This window comes from Anopheles bellator, chromosome 2 (genome assembly GCF_943735745.2).
Source record: "Anopheles bellator chromosome 2, idAnoBellAS_SP24_06.2, whole genome shotgun sequence".
NCBI lineage: Eukaryota > Metazoa > Arthropoda > Insecta > Diptera > Culicidae > Anopheles > Anopheles bellator.
This window is the reverse complement of record NC_071286.1, coordinates 16465453-16480637: the sequence shown is the minus strand read 5'-3', so window position 1 is coordinate 16480637 and position 15185 is coordinate 16465453. Positions and strand designations below refer to the sequence as shown.

Sequence of the window (15185 nt, the reverse complement as noted above, 5' to 3'; positions counted from 1 at the left end):
GTTGTCATTACCGCCGTCGCCACTCGGACCTCCGGACCCCTCGGCCCGGAGGCCTGTCGTGTTTTGCACAATTGTTCCATTTTTTCGGCGGCGGCGAACCATTAGCTGAGTGCTCGACGACGACGACGCGGATTGGTGGCCGAAAACGCCAGGTCCGGATCTCTCGGACAGCGATGAGCCCATCACCGGCGCGGCGTGATGGATGATGGATGTCTGTCGCAAGGGGAATCGTGTAATTACATGTTGGGCTTCAGGATGATTGGGGTCCACAAAACCGTGCGCGAGAGAGAGGACGACACCACCGGCCATCCTTGGTTCCTGATTCCGCCGTTCTATTGTTTGCGTGCTGCGCCACGGACCCAGAGATGGCGACGTCGTATTCACAGGATTACAACCACACGAGTAGAGAGCGACACGAATGTGTGTGTGCACGTTGGGGGGGGGTTCCAAAGCAAAAAACGGGGAACGCGACGGAATCAAAAAGGATGACGACAAACGCCGACGCCTTCCGAGAGGTGTCTGCTCTATGTACAACACGACTACCACTTAAGGGGCCCGCGGCCCGTCTAAGACCCTCACGAGATTCTCTCTCCCTCTGTCTCTCTGTCTCTCTCTTTGTAGGATACCTGGACTGTGCTCATTTGTTGTACAGTTGTTGCTACTTTAAAGGGGTCTCTTTGTTCGTCACCACGGCACGTGGTCTGTTCGAAACTGTTCACGACATTTGAATTACCGTATTTTTCCGTGTATAACGCGCACTTTTTTCCCAATTTTTTTAGCTCTAAAATCTGGGTGCGCGTTATACAAGGGTAGTAAACATTTTGTCTCCTCCAAGCATACAAATGTGCCCTTTTAGGTACATGTTCTATAGTATTATTGAATAAATTATAAAATGAAACACTTGTTAGGAATATAATTATCCATACAATATCGTTTTTAAGTCATGGCAGGGAGTTAAAACAGAAGTTGTTGTGAAATCATTTAAAAAATGTGGCATCAGCATGGATCTGAAGATGTCGCAATTTATGAGGACTCTTCAGAGAGTGACAATGAGGAGTACATTGAACAGCAATTGGAGAATATCAATTTGTCAGACAGCAGTGAATCTGAGTTTGAAGATTATTCCGAAATATAAAATACTAGTATGTCTTTTGCAATGTATACGCATTTTATCTTTAGTCTACTTTAGAATATTTATAGAGTATTTAGAGTAATACATTATTATCATTTGATATTTGTTGGATATCACATATCTGAAAAATGTAAAGTAAAAAATTTCTTTTCCAATTTTGTTCTCGTAAAATATGGGTGCGCGTTATACACGGGTGCGCGTTATACACGGAAAAATACGGTATCTCGCGGGCTACGTATATTCAATTTTCGATTTCCGCAATGCGTCCGGCACTCTTAATTTCGTGTTTCACATCAAATTTGATACAGGTTCTTAGCCATCCTTTTTTATTGAAGAGACAAAAAATCGAAGATGAGCCAAAATACGTCGAAGCAAAACAGTTGTCAAAAATTAACTAATTACTCAAAATGGCCAAACTTTTCACCATCAGTAATAAGACATGAGTAGCAACAAAGTTTTCGGAAGTTCGGAACAAAAAATTCTCGGAAGTTTAAATGTCGCGAAAGTGTTTGAACAGACCACGGACATTGTTGTTGCTGTGCGGTTGTTGGGTTGCTGCCCAAGGAAAGCTCTCACGGTGTCTGTTAGTTTGACCAGTCTAATACACTACCACTAGCGCTGTACAATCGGTCGGTCTCGGACATCTCTTAGGGTCCCCTATGCTCTGGATCGGTCTCTGGACACCAAACGAGGAGGTCCAGGATTCGGATCCGGATGTCTACTAAAATTAAAATCACATTCTGGGGGGGCGCTCCACGTATCTTAAGTCCTACACTCCTCTCCTCCAATTCCACTCCTCCGGCCCTCTGTCACTCTACACATCCTTAATGGCGCGCGCGCGCGGTATAAGTTTGACTTATGGAGGTGTGCTCCGGCTCACAGCAGGATCTTGCCGTATACGATGCTGGATATGATGAAGGGTTCGAGCGAGGCACCGGCACCCGTCGCCATCGTGTCCTCGCCATCGTTCGGCTTCTCTCAAGAGCCGCCGACACCGGACACCGGACTGGGAGGCCTGACGACCGGCTGCAGTGTCGGTTCGGTGGCTCCACCGCTTCCACCGCCGTGCTTCACCGACGGTCCGCCAGATGGCGGGGCCGGCCGGTGGGGTCGATGGCCCTGCCAGCAGCCGCCACCGCTCCGGTTCGAGGCCTGCGTGTGCTGGCTGTAGCCCGAGTCGGACCCGAAGCTGGAGTCACGCGAGTAGATCGCGGCCGCCCCAGAACCGGGAGCTCCGCTGATCATGACTGCGCCGCCGCCACCGGAACCGGACCCGCTCCGGAACGTGCTGAACTGGGGCAGGATATAGGGATGGCCACCGGCAGTTCCGGTGCTGCCACCGGTGCTGCCGCTTCCGCCGCTCCGATCGCTGTACGAGAGGCACCCGTCGTAGATGAGGCCCTCGTGGAAGCTGACCGGCTCGTGGTAGATGTACTGGGCCGGGTTCGGCTCCGCGATGACCCCGTTCCGCAGCATACCGCTGCCGCCGCCGCCAGCCCCGTTCCGGGGGTTCGTCCGCGATCCGAGCCGCAGTGGCCCATTGTTGTTGTGGTGATGGTGCTGATGGTGGTGAGGTGGTAGCGGTGGTGACGGGGCCGGTCCCCGGTGCCGGAAGATGGTGGACACGGCCGCCGGCCCCGCCGACAACTGCGCGTTGATCCGGTTCCGCCGCTCCACCGGATCCAGCAGCTCGTCGTCGTCGATCGTGCTGTAGTAGTTCGAGCGCCCGCCGCTGTTGGCGCTGCTCGCACTGTTGTTGTTCAGACTGTTCATCAGGTGGTGCTGGTGGTGGTGGCCACCGGATACCGGGTGGTGCAGTGGGTGGTGGTAGGCTGGCGGCGGAAGCGTCATCATGCCCCGCTCGTCATAGAGCGGCGGCAACCCGATCGGATCGGTATCCGGTGCCGGAATCGGGGCCGGTGCCGTCGCCGCCGGAAGTGGGTGTTGTCCTCCGCCTCTCCGACCCCGGCTCCTTCCCGAGCCCAGCGTGGCCGATGGGTGGTGGTGTTGCTTCCGGTGCGATCGGAACAGACCACCGAGCCCGCCGGCCAGCAACGCTCCCTGGTCCGCCTGGCCTCCGCCGGCGTTCTTCCCACTTCCGGTGTTGTTGTTGTTGTTGCTCCCGCCACTACTGCCATTGCCATTCCCGCTGTGGCCACTCGCGCAGTCCGCGCTCGAGTTCGAGTTGCGGTTGCTGTTGCTGGCGCTGCTGCTATTGCTTCCGTTGTTGTTGTTGTTGTTGCCGAGACTACCTCCGGTTCCGGTTCCACCACCACCGCCAGGGGGTGATGGACCACCACCACCATTCGACCCGTTGCCACCGCGCGGTGGCAGCGGGATCGGGTTGTCGTTCGCGTTGGATGAGGACGACGACGACAGGAGCGAGTTCCGTTCGGTTCGGTTCCGCTCCAGGACACCGCCTCCCAGGTCCGACGCAGGGACGGTGGCGGCCGATGCCGTCGTGACCGCGCTGTTGCTGCTGCCGCCACCGTTGCTCCGGTCGTGGTAGATCGTGGCCACGGTCGTCGCGTCCGACGGGGACTTGTGGAAGGAGCGATCCCCGGGCAGGCTCAGCTCATCCTCGGCGAAGTCATCGTCCGACTGGATCGGTGGCTCCGAGTCCGTGTCCCGCCCGCCGACCGACTGCTGCTGCTGCTGCTGCAGGTGATGCGGATGGTGGTGGTGGTGGTGGTGCAGGTGGCCGTGTTCCAGCTCCTCGTACACGTTGTCGTGCGACCGGTACGGGTCCGGGCCGGGCGACGAGCAGATGAACAGGGGCGGCGACCGGGGCATCGGGTAGCCGCTCGGGTAGTGGATCTGCTTCGCGTGCAGCTGCAACGGAAAGGGAGAGGAGCGAGGGTTACTAAAAACGCCTTTTTAAGGACCCCTCTTTCAGTAAATGAGAGCCGCCGTTGGGGGGGATGCGTTTGAAAAGGACACTCAAGGGGGCCCTTCTACGTCTGGAGCGCGCGCACTCCCAGCCGGTGGTTAATTCTTTTGTGGGCCCCTCCACACAATGGAACGCACAATGGCACAATGGCCATGATTATGGTGCACTCGCCGAAAGGTGTGAAAATGTGTGCACTTCATTGTGCGCCATTTCACGCGCCACAACATCTCTCGCGTCGAGTGGCGATTCAAGCGAAGAGTCTGCGAACAATGAACGTGAGTGTGCATGTGTGTGTGTCGACGATTGTTGTTCTTTGGAGGGGAGTGTTTGATAAGAGATTACAAGGCGAAGGTATAGAAACCCGAGTGTCGCCGCACAAAGACCAGTGTGGCGCGTGTTGGAGTTTGAGAGTTCATTGTAAAGTTTTCATAAACATTACCTGGCCAACAGTTGACGCATTTCACGCTTCACGGTACTCCGTTGCGAGCCTTTGAAAGTTATGTTTTTGATACGTTTGAACATTGCGCCATTAATACCAGGCTGTTCAGTAAGTTTTGAGCTTCAATAATAGAGGGCGCTGCTACTAACCTAATTTCTATGTTAGCAAACTCTTCATATGAACGTATGTGAAGTTTTATTTCAATCTGTTACTTCATTTTTTGTTCACTTTGTAAGCTTTAAAAGCAAAGGAAATTTATGAGCGAATTTTGAAAGTGTATAAGGACTATTTGCCTTCAATTAATACACTAAACAGATGGGATGGGTTGAATTGACACGTGTTCGTAGACGACGCCATGAAGCCATGAAGACGACCCATCTCAAGGTCGTCCAAAAACAGCAACAGCATTGTACTGGAAAATCGGGGATTGACTGAAGGATATTTAGTAGAAGCTCTAGGCATCTCATTGCATCTCATTGTACGCTGCATTTAGACTAAATGTGGTCCCTTTGGACCTAAACAAATTCATTATTGGAATGCGTTTTTCATCAACTGATGAGGTAATAACAGCTGTGGAAGCATATTTTGCAGTTCTTACTTATTCCATTACATTAAGGGATGGAAGTCATATAAGGTTGGGGAAAAAGTCATCCATTAGTTTTGGGTGTCATTCAAAACTGTCTTTAAGATGTTCGGATGGTCCGAATGGAACTCTTAAACAGTTCGAGCCACGTTTCTTATCTGTCACTGTGCATTCATCTTATTTTTAATCTATATTTATTATGTTTGGCGTCTCATTTGTTAATCCCAACCAATTGTTTCCTATTAATCGATTAATTGGGGCACCATCTCATTAACATTTCTAAGTTGTATTTTAAGTCAACAAAATACGAGGAAACGGAAACACATTGGAGCATTCGGATGCTTGATGCGAACAAACCCGTAAAGTTTCCCATAATCCGAGGATGGCACACACCCCACACAGCGCACCTGATTCGATTGCCTTCTACCCATCTGCCCGATGTAAATCTCGATTGAGCACCATATTTTGGACCATTTCTGCTTCAGCAGGACTCGAAGTTACACGGAGAGCCACAGGAAGAAAAGCCGGAAAGAAGTGGCGATGGTGGCGAAAGTGTGAAGCTTGCGGATTGCGCTTGAAAGTATGTATTGTGTGCTGTGTCAACAATCGATTGCAACCGGACCGGAAGCAGTTTGCTCAGTGGGAAGGTTGGTTTGGTTTCTTTGCCGGACGCTCGACGGTCCCATTGATCGTGCGATCGAAAGCTTCCAAACAACTGGTACCAGCTCTTCCGGATTTCAGCATCGGCCTCGGGAACTGGGAAACGTCCTTTCGAAGCGAAACTTTTACACACAGCGGCACACAGGATCCGCAATCTGTGGCCGCTTCACCTGTCCACTCTTTCAGGGCGCTTTCCTTTATTCCGTGTAAACGAAGTGTCAGTGCCGCCATTTCGGGATGTTTGCACTGATCTCGGCGGCCGCCGGTCCCACAGCGTACTGTGTGTGCCAAATATGTTTATTTCTGCAGGAAGTGGACTGCATATCGGGGTGGGAGTCCTAGGGGGAGTCCTGGGGAGTATGTAAGACGTTTCGACGGCGACGGAATTTTCCGACATAGACTGGGCTCGCTTCTTTCGAGAGGCACTTCACCGCGCGAGGAGCACGGATTGGTGCTCCATCATGAACGATGCTACTGGGGAGGTGGTGGCCCCCAAGAAAGTCTTGTGCAGGGTTTTTTCTCCAATTTCCAACATCGAATAAATATGCATACCGCGCATTCGAATGCAAAGGAGAAACGCTCACCGAGGGCCACCATCGCCAGCTGTCAGTAGCAGCAGCAGCAGCAGCAGCACTGAAGAAGCACTTGATGCAGCCTCGCGCAAGACATTCCCAGGGGCCACCGCCGCCTGGGGTCCAGCGATTGAAGGTGTTGAAAGACCACCACCCCACCCCCCATCCCGCCCACTGGCCATGCTTTGTTGCCTGTTGTTGTCACGCGGCGCGTGAAGTGGGAAGCCACCGCCAAGAGAAGTTCGATTGTTCGTGTTTCCGGATATCATTATGGGGCTAGCCGAAGCCCCGATCTCTTCAACCGGCTTGTTGAGAACTTCGCGGAGTATGGGACGGTGAGCGATGGAGGGGCGGGAACACGACACTTGAGCGGTGGAAGGTAGCGCGGCGAATGATCACCGGCGCGGAAACATGATCTTGAATGGGCCCGGGTTCCGGGGCCAGCGCGCGAGTGTATCAAGCGTTACTGGATAAACAACATCAAGCCGGGAGTTTCGGTTGTTTCGAGTGTTTTCCCTCCGTGTGTGTCTGTGTTATCAAAACCGTCTCAAGTTAGATAGCGAAGCCCCACCGGACACGCCGGGAAGGGTCGCCGCGAGGTTAATCTTTGGGGGCGCTCGCGCGCGCGCGCGATGATGATGATGATGATGGGGAGTGTGATGATGAACGGCCGCGGCAACTCGTTCGCCGTCGCTGTGTGTGGTCCCACCCCGCGCAGCTGTGTCCCGGAGCAGCACCAGCAGCAGCAGGCCCAAGAATGCCACCCAAGGAGCGGGCGATCTCAAGAGATCGCCCCTCTCGCTCTCGCTCTCTCGAGGGCCTCACGCTCGAGAAGTCCGTGGCCGCGACTTTGTGTCGGTGTTTTGTTATGCTCCGTGCCTGTCTCGATGTGTGTGTTGTTGTTGTTACAACGCTACACTACGCGTGTTGATGATGTATTGGCGTGGCGCAACCGCGCGGACCCCATTAACTGGCCCTCTCTGATATCCTCCACGAGTGTGCACGGGGCACGTCGATCAACTTCACGTCGGCCGATCATCGAGGGGGGGCCAACGGGAAAGGGGATCGCTTGACCACAGACCCGGGCGCGCTGAGGTTTCTCTCGGAGCGCTGAAACTAAATATTGTTTGTTTGGAGAGTCTTTTCTTTCGTAATTTTTTTTTCTGCTTCGGTGTCCCGACAGAACTCGACTAGACGCAGTAAACCCCCGCATACCACACGCGGCCAGACACACAGTTTTAAGGAAAACAATGCACGAAGCAGCGAGCGAGGCGTGTGAACCACAAACTGGCCGGCCGGGCGTTGAGCGACGGAAGAAAGTGACGTGCAGCGTGACGTGCGAATATGTTGAAAGGTTTCACACCCGGCTCAGGATGCTTTTGGGAGTCTGGCTTTTTTTTTGGTTCGCGGTTCGGTTCGTTGGTTGCGGTTTCGCCGGAATCTCGGAATCCCAACCGGGGAGGGCCGGGATCCTATGGCCACAAACAGAGAGAAAGAGACAGCGCGGGCGATGTGTAAAGAAGTTTAACATAAACCTTTCATTTTGCACTGCAATGCTTCACGAGACAAACAAGCAGTTTGGCTTAAACGCTGTTCTGGATCTGTTGGAACATTCTGTCGTTGTGTTTGAATGTTTTGGGAAAATATTTGTGCAACTTTCAATGGCCACATGTTTGCTCTAGAGGATTTACTGACCGGATGTTCAAAGAAAGTTTTTAATTGGCCAATTGAATGACTGTCAGAAGTGTGAAGAGCCAGGAGTTGAAGTTCTTTTCGTATATTGGGCAATATTTTAGTGCAATCTGGCATCAACCATGAACCGAGTCTTGAGTGAGTCGAGTTAATCAGCTGCTAGATGGCCTCTAGAATGTAGTAATGGATGTAATTCTTGTCTTTTGTAACAACAAACCGACTTCAGAATTTTTTTCATTTATTCAGCTAGCCCTAATAGATTTTTTTGAAATCTTAGAAGAACGGACCGGGCCGTATTTCTAGCCCTAATAGCTCTTTAACACAGAATTTTCGTACGCAAATGTTTATGCCCAATAATTATTATCAATCGGTTACCTATTTTGAATTGGCTAAATTTGATTTTTCGGCCTTTTGCTCTAGAACCTAATTAGCGTATTGTCTTCGTTGTTGCTTGTCAATAGGCTACAATCCTTCGGTTAGCTAGACTTTTCTTCGTTTCTTCAAATGTTCGCCAAATCTGACTGTACAGTTGAAGCCCACAATATTTTCTAATGGTGCGAAACAAATTTACGTTGAATCCCCAGATTTTAGTAAGTTTTAATAATTTTAAGACGTTACTCTGTTGTTAAGCGATTCATTTTCTAGAATGGCGAAAATTCAACAAAAAAGATAGCCACTTGAGTTGTCTATATTCAAAAACTGTAAGGTGTCAACTGTATGATTTAGAAACTACGAAATGGACAACCCAGTATTAAACCGAACATTGTAAAATAGATTTTGTTACTGTAATAACTGCGGGTTTAATAAATTGGAGCCTTCTATTTGTCAGCTTTTAATTATTGACTTACGTTCGCCTTTGCTATTTGGAGATATCCAAAAACCATGAGCAATCCCCGAATATCTCAAAAGTCCATCAAAGTTATTTAAATATCTAGCGCCGCTCTTTCACCTACATCCATGGTTTACAACGACTTCAAATGGATCCCGTCACGGATGGATCTAAATGTAGTTTAGGATATCCAGCCTCGACAAACGATCAATAAAACCGATTATAAAACGGATTATCCCAAAACACGGTTTTGATTGTAGCCAAACTGCCTTCGCGCAGTGGACTTGAGAGCTCCCCTTCCTTATTGCCTCTTTCGACGCCACGGTTGTCAGTCGATCTAAACACATTTGCCGCCTGTCTATCGGCTCAACCAGCTGGCTTTCCGGCGCCGGTGCGGCCGCCTGCTTCTTGGCCTAGCAGGGCACATAACCTAGCGGCGGCAATAGACTTACTTGAGAAACGACCCTTTTTTCAACAAATTTCCAAAATAATTTAGAGTGATAAGCGTTTCGCGATGCCCGCCGGTCCCGGCGCTATTCCCGAGCCAGCTGCTGCTGCTAACCCGGCTTCACTTCCCCCCACAAGACGGCAGACGGCGCGCACATTTTTAGTTTAATTATCTGCGCGCGCCTGAGGTTCCTCGCGGGGCGGTTGTTAATTAGCGCACGGGGTTGTGGGTCGAGCGCGGGGCCGAGCTAGGCTGTCCGGCGACTCAATCCCAGCATGACAGCTTCTCAGCCGCGCGCCACAGCTGGCGCGAGAAGCTGTCCGTGCGCATTGCCGTCCAGGGTGTCCAGGGTACTGGGTGGTGGCGGAATAAACATGTTTGACAGCATTATTACACACAGGCACACGAAATTTGATCATCACACGCCAATCATAATTCGTTTCGCACCCCTTAACCCCGGCGAGACCACAAGGCGACCGCAAGACCTTGGCGGCCGCGGTCGTAGCATACCTAGCCCAGGTCCCGAGCAGAACCCCCGTGAGATGCTCGATCGCCCGATCTCGAGAAGCCATTTGATGGAGGGAACAGAAACCTGAGCGAGAGCGCGTTCACGTGGAGCCCATGGAGTCCCCCTGCTCGGTGAAGCCACCGGAATGAGGTCCTTCTGCGCGGTAAATCATTCGCGCGAACGCGACTCGCTGTCACACCAGCTTTCGTTGACATTTCACCCGACAGACAGAGAGAGTGAGAGAGAGAGACCACCGATTACGGAGAGAATAGGCTCGCGTCCGATAGCCGAGAGGCCCACCAACGGGCGAAAGTTTAATGAAATGTAAATGGAAACAAATAAATTAAAGCCTGCCTTGCCTAGGAGAGGTCTCCCCAGAGGTCCGAGCTACAAAGTGGAGTCGCTGAGCAACGAACGAATGGACCACCGTCCTAGAGAGAGAGTCCTACTAGAGGTCGGGGATATCTCACTCATAGGCGGCTCAGGATCCAGCGGAATAATAATTCAACCCGATTCTTCTGGCGAGGGGGTTCTAGAGGCCCAGAGGCCCGGAGCTGCGCTATCGAGGAACACGGTCGTTCCTCCTCGTCTACGAGTGACACCTGAAAGATGAGAGTTTCCTCAGCCGGCGCACACCGCGGCGTGTCCCTCGGTACCATCACAAAATTATACATTTCTGCTGGCCGCGGATCTTCGCCGGTCTTCGACGACGATCTTCCGGTCTTCTTGCCGGGGTTCTATTCCGTTCGCGGTTCGGCTTCACGGCCAGCCAGCCAGCCAGCCAGCCAGCCGAAGCCGAACCGGGTAGAGGTGGAAAAGAAATACGATACAGGGCTGGGGAATACATTTTTCTTACCGGCCAACCGGCCGGAGGAGGGATTCGGTTTCAAGACGGGAGTCAGTCATCATTTCCATTCCGAGGGCCCGTGCGATTATGATTCCTATGCTGCATGTGTGTAACTGGGACTGAGCACCAGGCTGGGAACGTCTTAAAATCTTGTTCTTGTTGCGCCAGTGCACGGCAACCCCTAGCAGACGGCCGGACGAATCGAAACAGGGGGACTTGATTCGCGTCGGCAGGATCAGGTTTTTGTTTGCTTCACTTCGCCGTTGCTGGTGCCCTCTTCGCGTTCGTTAAGCAACCGAGAACCGCCGTTGTTCTCGCGTGGCACGCACATCCTGGATCGAGGAGCGGGACCTGGACCGTTCTTCAACGCCCCGAATGCTCCGCTGTCATTGATCCTTCTTTTCTTCGGGATCCTCCTTCAGGATCGCGCTCGCATTTTTTGCGCTCTCCGGAACTGAGCGAACTATTGTCACCGACGCTTTGACAAGGTTGGTCGTAATATTATGACAGTTGTGATCCTGTGTCACACACCGGCGGCAACAAAGCCTCGCGGCGGGCCATTGTTCCATCCCCGCGTCGAGCCCGTGATCCTTTCAAAGCATCCTTCCCGAGAGTCCGAGAAAAAGAAAACCGAACACTTCCGTCCGTGGCCGGGTTTGTGAAGAGGTCTCTTGACGAGCCGAAGACACCGGGGGCCTGGCCTGGTGGGGGGGACTGAAAACATTACACAAAACCCGCGAGTTCCCGCGAGTGGCCGCGCTTATCAATTAGCCAACGGCTCCGTTTGATCGATCGAACGTCGGGGATCGTGATGTCGTGCGGTTGATGCGGTTGATGACAATTTCGTCCAGCCAGCCAGCGGCCAAAACGTGTCCCGACTGGCCAAAAAGGCGCAGTCGGAAATTAAAAATTGATTACCACACCACCACCATCACGAGGGGGGGTTTCGGTTTCGTAACGTAAAAGGGGGACCGGAAAAAAGGCCCGAAACGAAATGTCACGTTGAGTAATCCAATTTAAAAATGATTTAATGTAATCTGACAGAGCAAATTAAATTTGACAAGTTACAAGTGGGTTGGCCACAAAACAGGAGAGTCGGGAGAGGCTACAACAGTGTTTGAAGGTTCCCACATGAGCGTTAAGGGAATTTCGGGCGTCCGGTGTCAAAGACTTGGATAAATGCGTGTGCAGCTGCAGCAGCACGCGGGTCTAGCGTGGGCCACTTGCATTCCAAGGGGCTCTCTGGATATCTGAGAGGCGTCTCGGGGGGTCTAGACCAACAACTTACCTCCATGTTGTGGTGATGGTGATGGTGCCGCATCACCAGCGGATGGTGGCCCAGGTGTACGTCCGGGTCCTCGTACGTTACCGAGTGGGCTCCCGAGTGCACACCGGCCGCGTCCAGGTGCGGATGGTGAGGTCCGCCCCGGGTGGGCGTCTTGCATGGCAGGAAGTTTTGAACTTTTCGCTTATGTCTGCAACGAGAAGAAAAACGTCGATTAATTACTCACTCTCTCTCTCTCTCTCTCTCTCTCTGTGTCTCAACTATCTATTGATGAGGATCCCCATTTTTCTGGGCGACTTCTTCTCGACCGAGACCGACGAAGAACTCCTGGGTTGGTGTGTCGCGGCGACAGCTAATTAATGGCCGCCGCAAGAGTCGGAGAATTTTTCACTGGGAAACCCATTTTCCCTGCTCCCGTGGGAAAAGTGGAGATGGTCTTCTGTGCTCTGAACAGTACCGCGCAAGTCGTTCACAGGACTGGAGTCGTTCAGGAGTCGATCCTTACCACCGTAAAATATTAATATATGCCACGTACGCACCTTCTGGAGACAATTCACGGCAGCAGCCATCGGAACGGTATCGAACTCGATGCCAATTAGTGTCGCACTCCCTGCCGGTACATTAATTCCACTCACAATCATTCCGATCAGGGCATCGACCATCTCCCGACTTGAGGCCTTTCGCCGGATTTCGATACCCGCCACGACCAGGTGACGCTAATTATCATTCGAATTAACATAAATATGCGACAACGCCGGGACGGCCGGTGGCTGGACCAGTTGGCCAATCCAAAAACCCATGGCTTCCAATCGTAAACTCTGTTGGCGAGGTGTCAGTTTTACCGCCTCATTGAACAATTTCCGTCGCTGGAATGCAGCCCCGTTGGAACTTCAAACGCAAAACACCATTCACGGACCGAGAAGTCTTGGTTGCGCAGCAAAAGATCAACGGTGTGCGAAATCTGGTCCCGGAGATGAAACGGCTCCCGTTCACGAAATGCTCGGTGTTCGTCGAGTGGAGTGTGGCCGTCGTATCGATTCCGAAGCACCTCGAAGGTTACACCGACCACAGGAGCGCCCCGCGCGTTAATCCTTCTCAATCCCTGTTCGACCCACGTCGAGCGTTGACGCAACATCCGACAAACGGCATCGACCGACGACTGTCGCTCAATCGGGGCGCGAGCGGCCCGAGGCTCAAGTTAACGAACCAGCCTTCATCTTATTTAACGCTTGACGGAGCATCCTTTTTGGCGTGCAATTTTGCTTTCCTCTGATTTTCCGCCGGGCTGGGGATTTTTTTCGGGTTGGCATTCTCCGGCCACACACAGGAGAGTCGTCCTTGCCGATGATCCCACACATCCTTTACAGGCAAAAAGTGCGGATGAAATCAAAATCATATCTGCTGCGCGGGCTGCGTGGAGGGGATTTGGGGATTGATGGATTGATTGGGAAAGCCACAACAAGGCAAACAAGCAAGAGCAACCCACCGAACGACGAAGAACTACGGTGAGACAGTTTTTGGATTTCCACTTCAGACATCTGACTCTCACCGGGTCCGGACACCAATCAGCAACTGAGGAAGCTCTACCAGGTCCGGCGGCACTGCGACTGCCGGCGAGCGCCACTTGATACGGTGCTCTGTTAGGTCCACTTCTTCGACTGGACTTCCGAACTGGAAGTCGGCCCGGGAGGTCTGGGATCAATTTTACTGTTATTGCCACTCTGGGGACAAGTCTTTACGGGAAGAGTCCTCCGATTCGATCCCGATGAAATGGTGTAAGTTTCCAATTCGGACATCGTCCGGCACGAGGCCACCATCCGGATGAACCGTTGTGGCGCGCGCTCTGGGTAAATATTTGATTTATCTCATTACTTACACTTGACACCTCGCCCGGGTACTGAATCGGGTGACAACTCGGAGGGCGATCGATCGATTAACCCGGGTGTCATCGTCGCGTGCTCCGTTTGTAAACCCGATCCCGACCGACTAGAGAGCCCAGAGTGTCCCAGGAAGTCACAAGTGCAAAGTGCGATTGTGTTTCGAGTAATTAAGCATTCTCAAGCTCCCCAAGTATGGTGGTAGATAGAGCTCCTGTCGGACGCCGAGTCCGGATATGTCACCGGGCATCTCTGACGCGCAGTGGATCCGTGTCGTGAAGGATTTATCGCGCAATTTGCCCCGTTTGCAGTGAACAAAAAAAACAGTGCCGTCGGACTTGAGGAACGTAGCAGAAATTTAATAAAGTTAATTTATCTACCATGCGACAGGCGGCACCCGGAGATGACGTTGACCCCTGGCGTGTATTCTAGGGTGGCCGGCCCCACAAAACCGGAAAGCTTTCGCCCACTGTCTTCTCGGCCGACAAAGAATCAAGGGGACCGACGACAAAAAAGAAGGAAGACAACGACGACGAGCGTTGCATCGGTGTGTTGTGTGGTCCTGGTGGGGATGACCCCCGGGCCTTGACTTTTATTAAACTTTTCCCGCAAACTTTCCCAATTTCACCATCCTCTCCGGCGTCGTGGCCGGGCGATGTCTGAGGATCTGTCCGCGGGATGCACCTTGTGCTGAATCTTGGGCTAAGAAAGTTACCGAAAACTAACCGGTGAGGCCGGCAAAGCCGGTGGTCTGAGGTTCCGGCTCCTGCACACACCACCAAAAGCAGGGCACGGGACCGGTTCGGGGAAGGAAGTCCGCATTGTGGGGCGCGCGAAGTGAAAAAGTGTCGTCCAGCCGTAAAGTTAAACTAAAGTCAATTTTCTTCATGCTTCAGTGGCGCGACGATAGCGACGACGGCCACGGGATAAAGCTTGGCCACCGGAGCATCGCTTTACACGCCCAAGAAGGGTCCTATCTCGCTCTCTCTCTCTCTCTCTCTCTCTCTTGGCCCAGTCCTGTGCTGTGTGTGGTTTGATGTTTGCCGGTGGAGCATTAAAGCAAACCTTCCGGCATCCGGGACCACTCTCCGGCCCGGGGAAGAGATCCTGTACCTGGGCTGGGTGTGATGGTGTGAACCTGTTCTGCCGGTGTCCGGTGTGTCCGGTGATGGTGTAAATCCGGACCATGGTGAACTTCTCGGCTTCTTATGACCACCGGAAAAGGATCGGCCTTAGCCGGGGCGCGGATCGTACTTTCTTTCCGACCGACAAATCGATGACAACACGGCGGAGCGGGACCAAAGGAGCGGTTCTTTCCAGGCTTTCCACGTCCCACGTCGTGCTGGAACTTGGTTTTCATTCCTCCACAAGTTGACGATGACCGAGGTCGACATCATATCCCGTCACCGGCGCCGGGCGAAGT

The 15185-nt window shown here is 52.6% G+C and overlaps 1 protein-coding gene across 1 annotated transcript in view; it reads right to left on the bottom strand.

Annotated features, from left to right (window-relative positions):
* Nucleotides 1–2110: 2110 nt before the first annotated feature.
* Nucleotides 2111–15185, bottom strand: part of LOC131207084 (hornerin) — a 69341-nt gene continuing 56266 nt past the window's right edge. Inside the window, exons 3-4 of the mRNA XM_058199693.1 lie at nucleotides 11889–12075; nucleotides 2111–3964 (exon numbers count right to left, since the gene is read on the bottom strand). Of these exons, the coding sequence (XP_058055676.1) occupies nucleotides 2111–3964; nucleotides 11889–12075 (2041 nt within the window). The remainder of the gene's footprint in view (nucleotides 3965–11888; nucleotides 12076–15185) is intronic.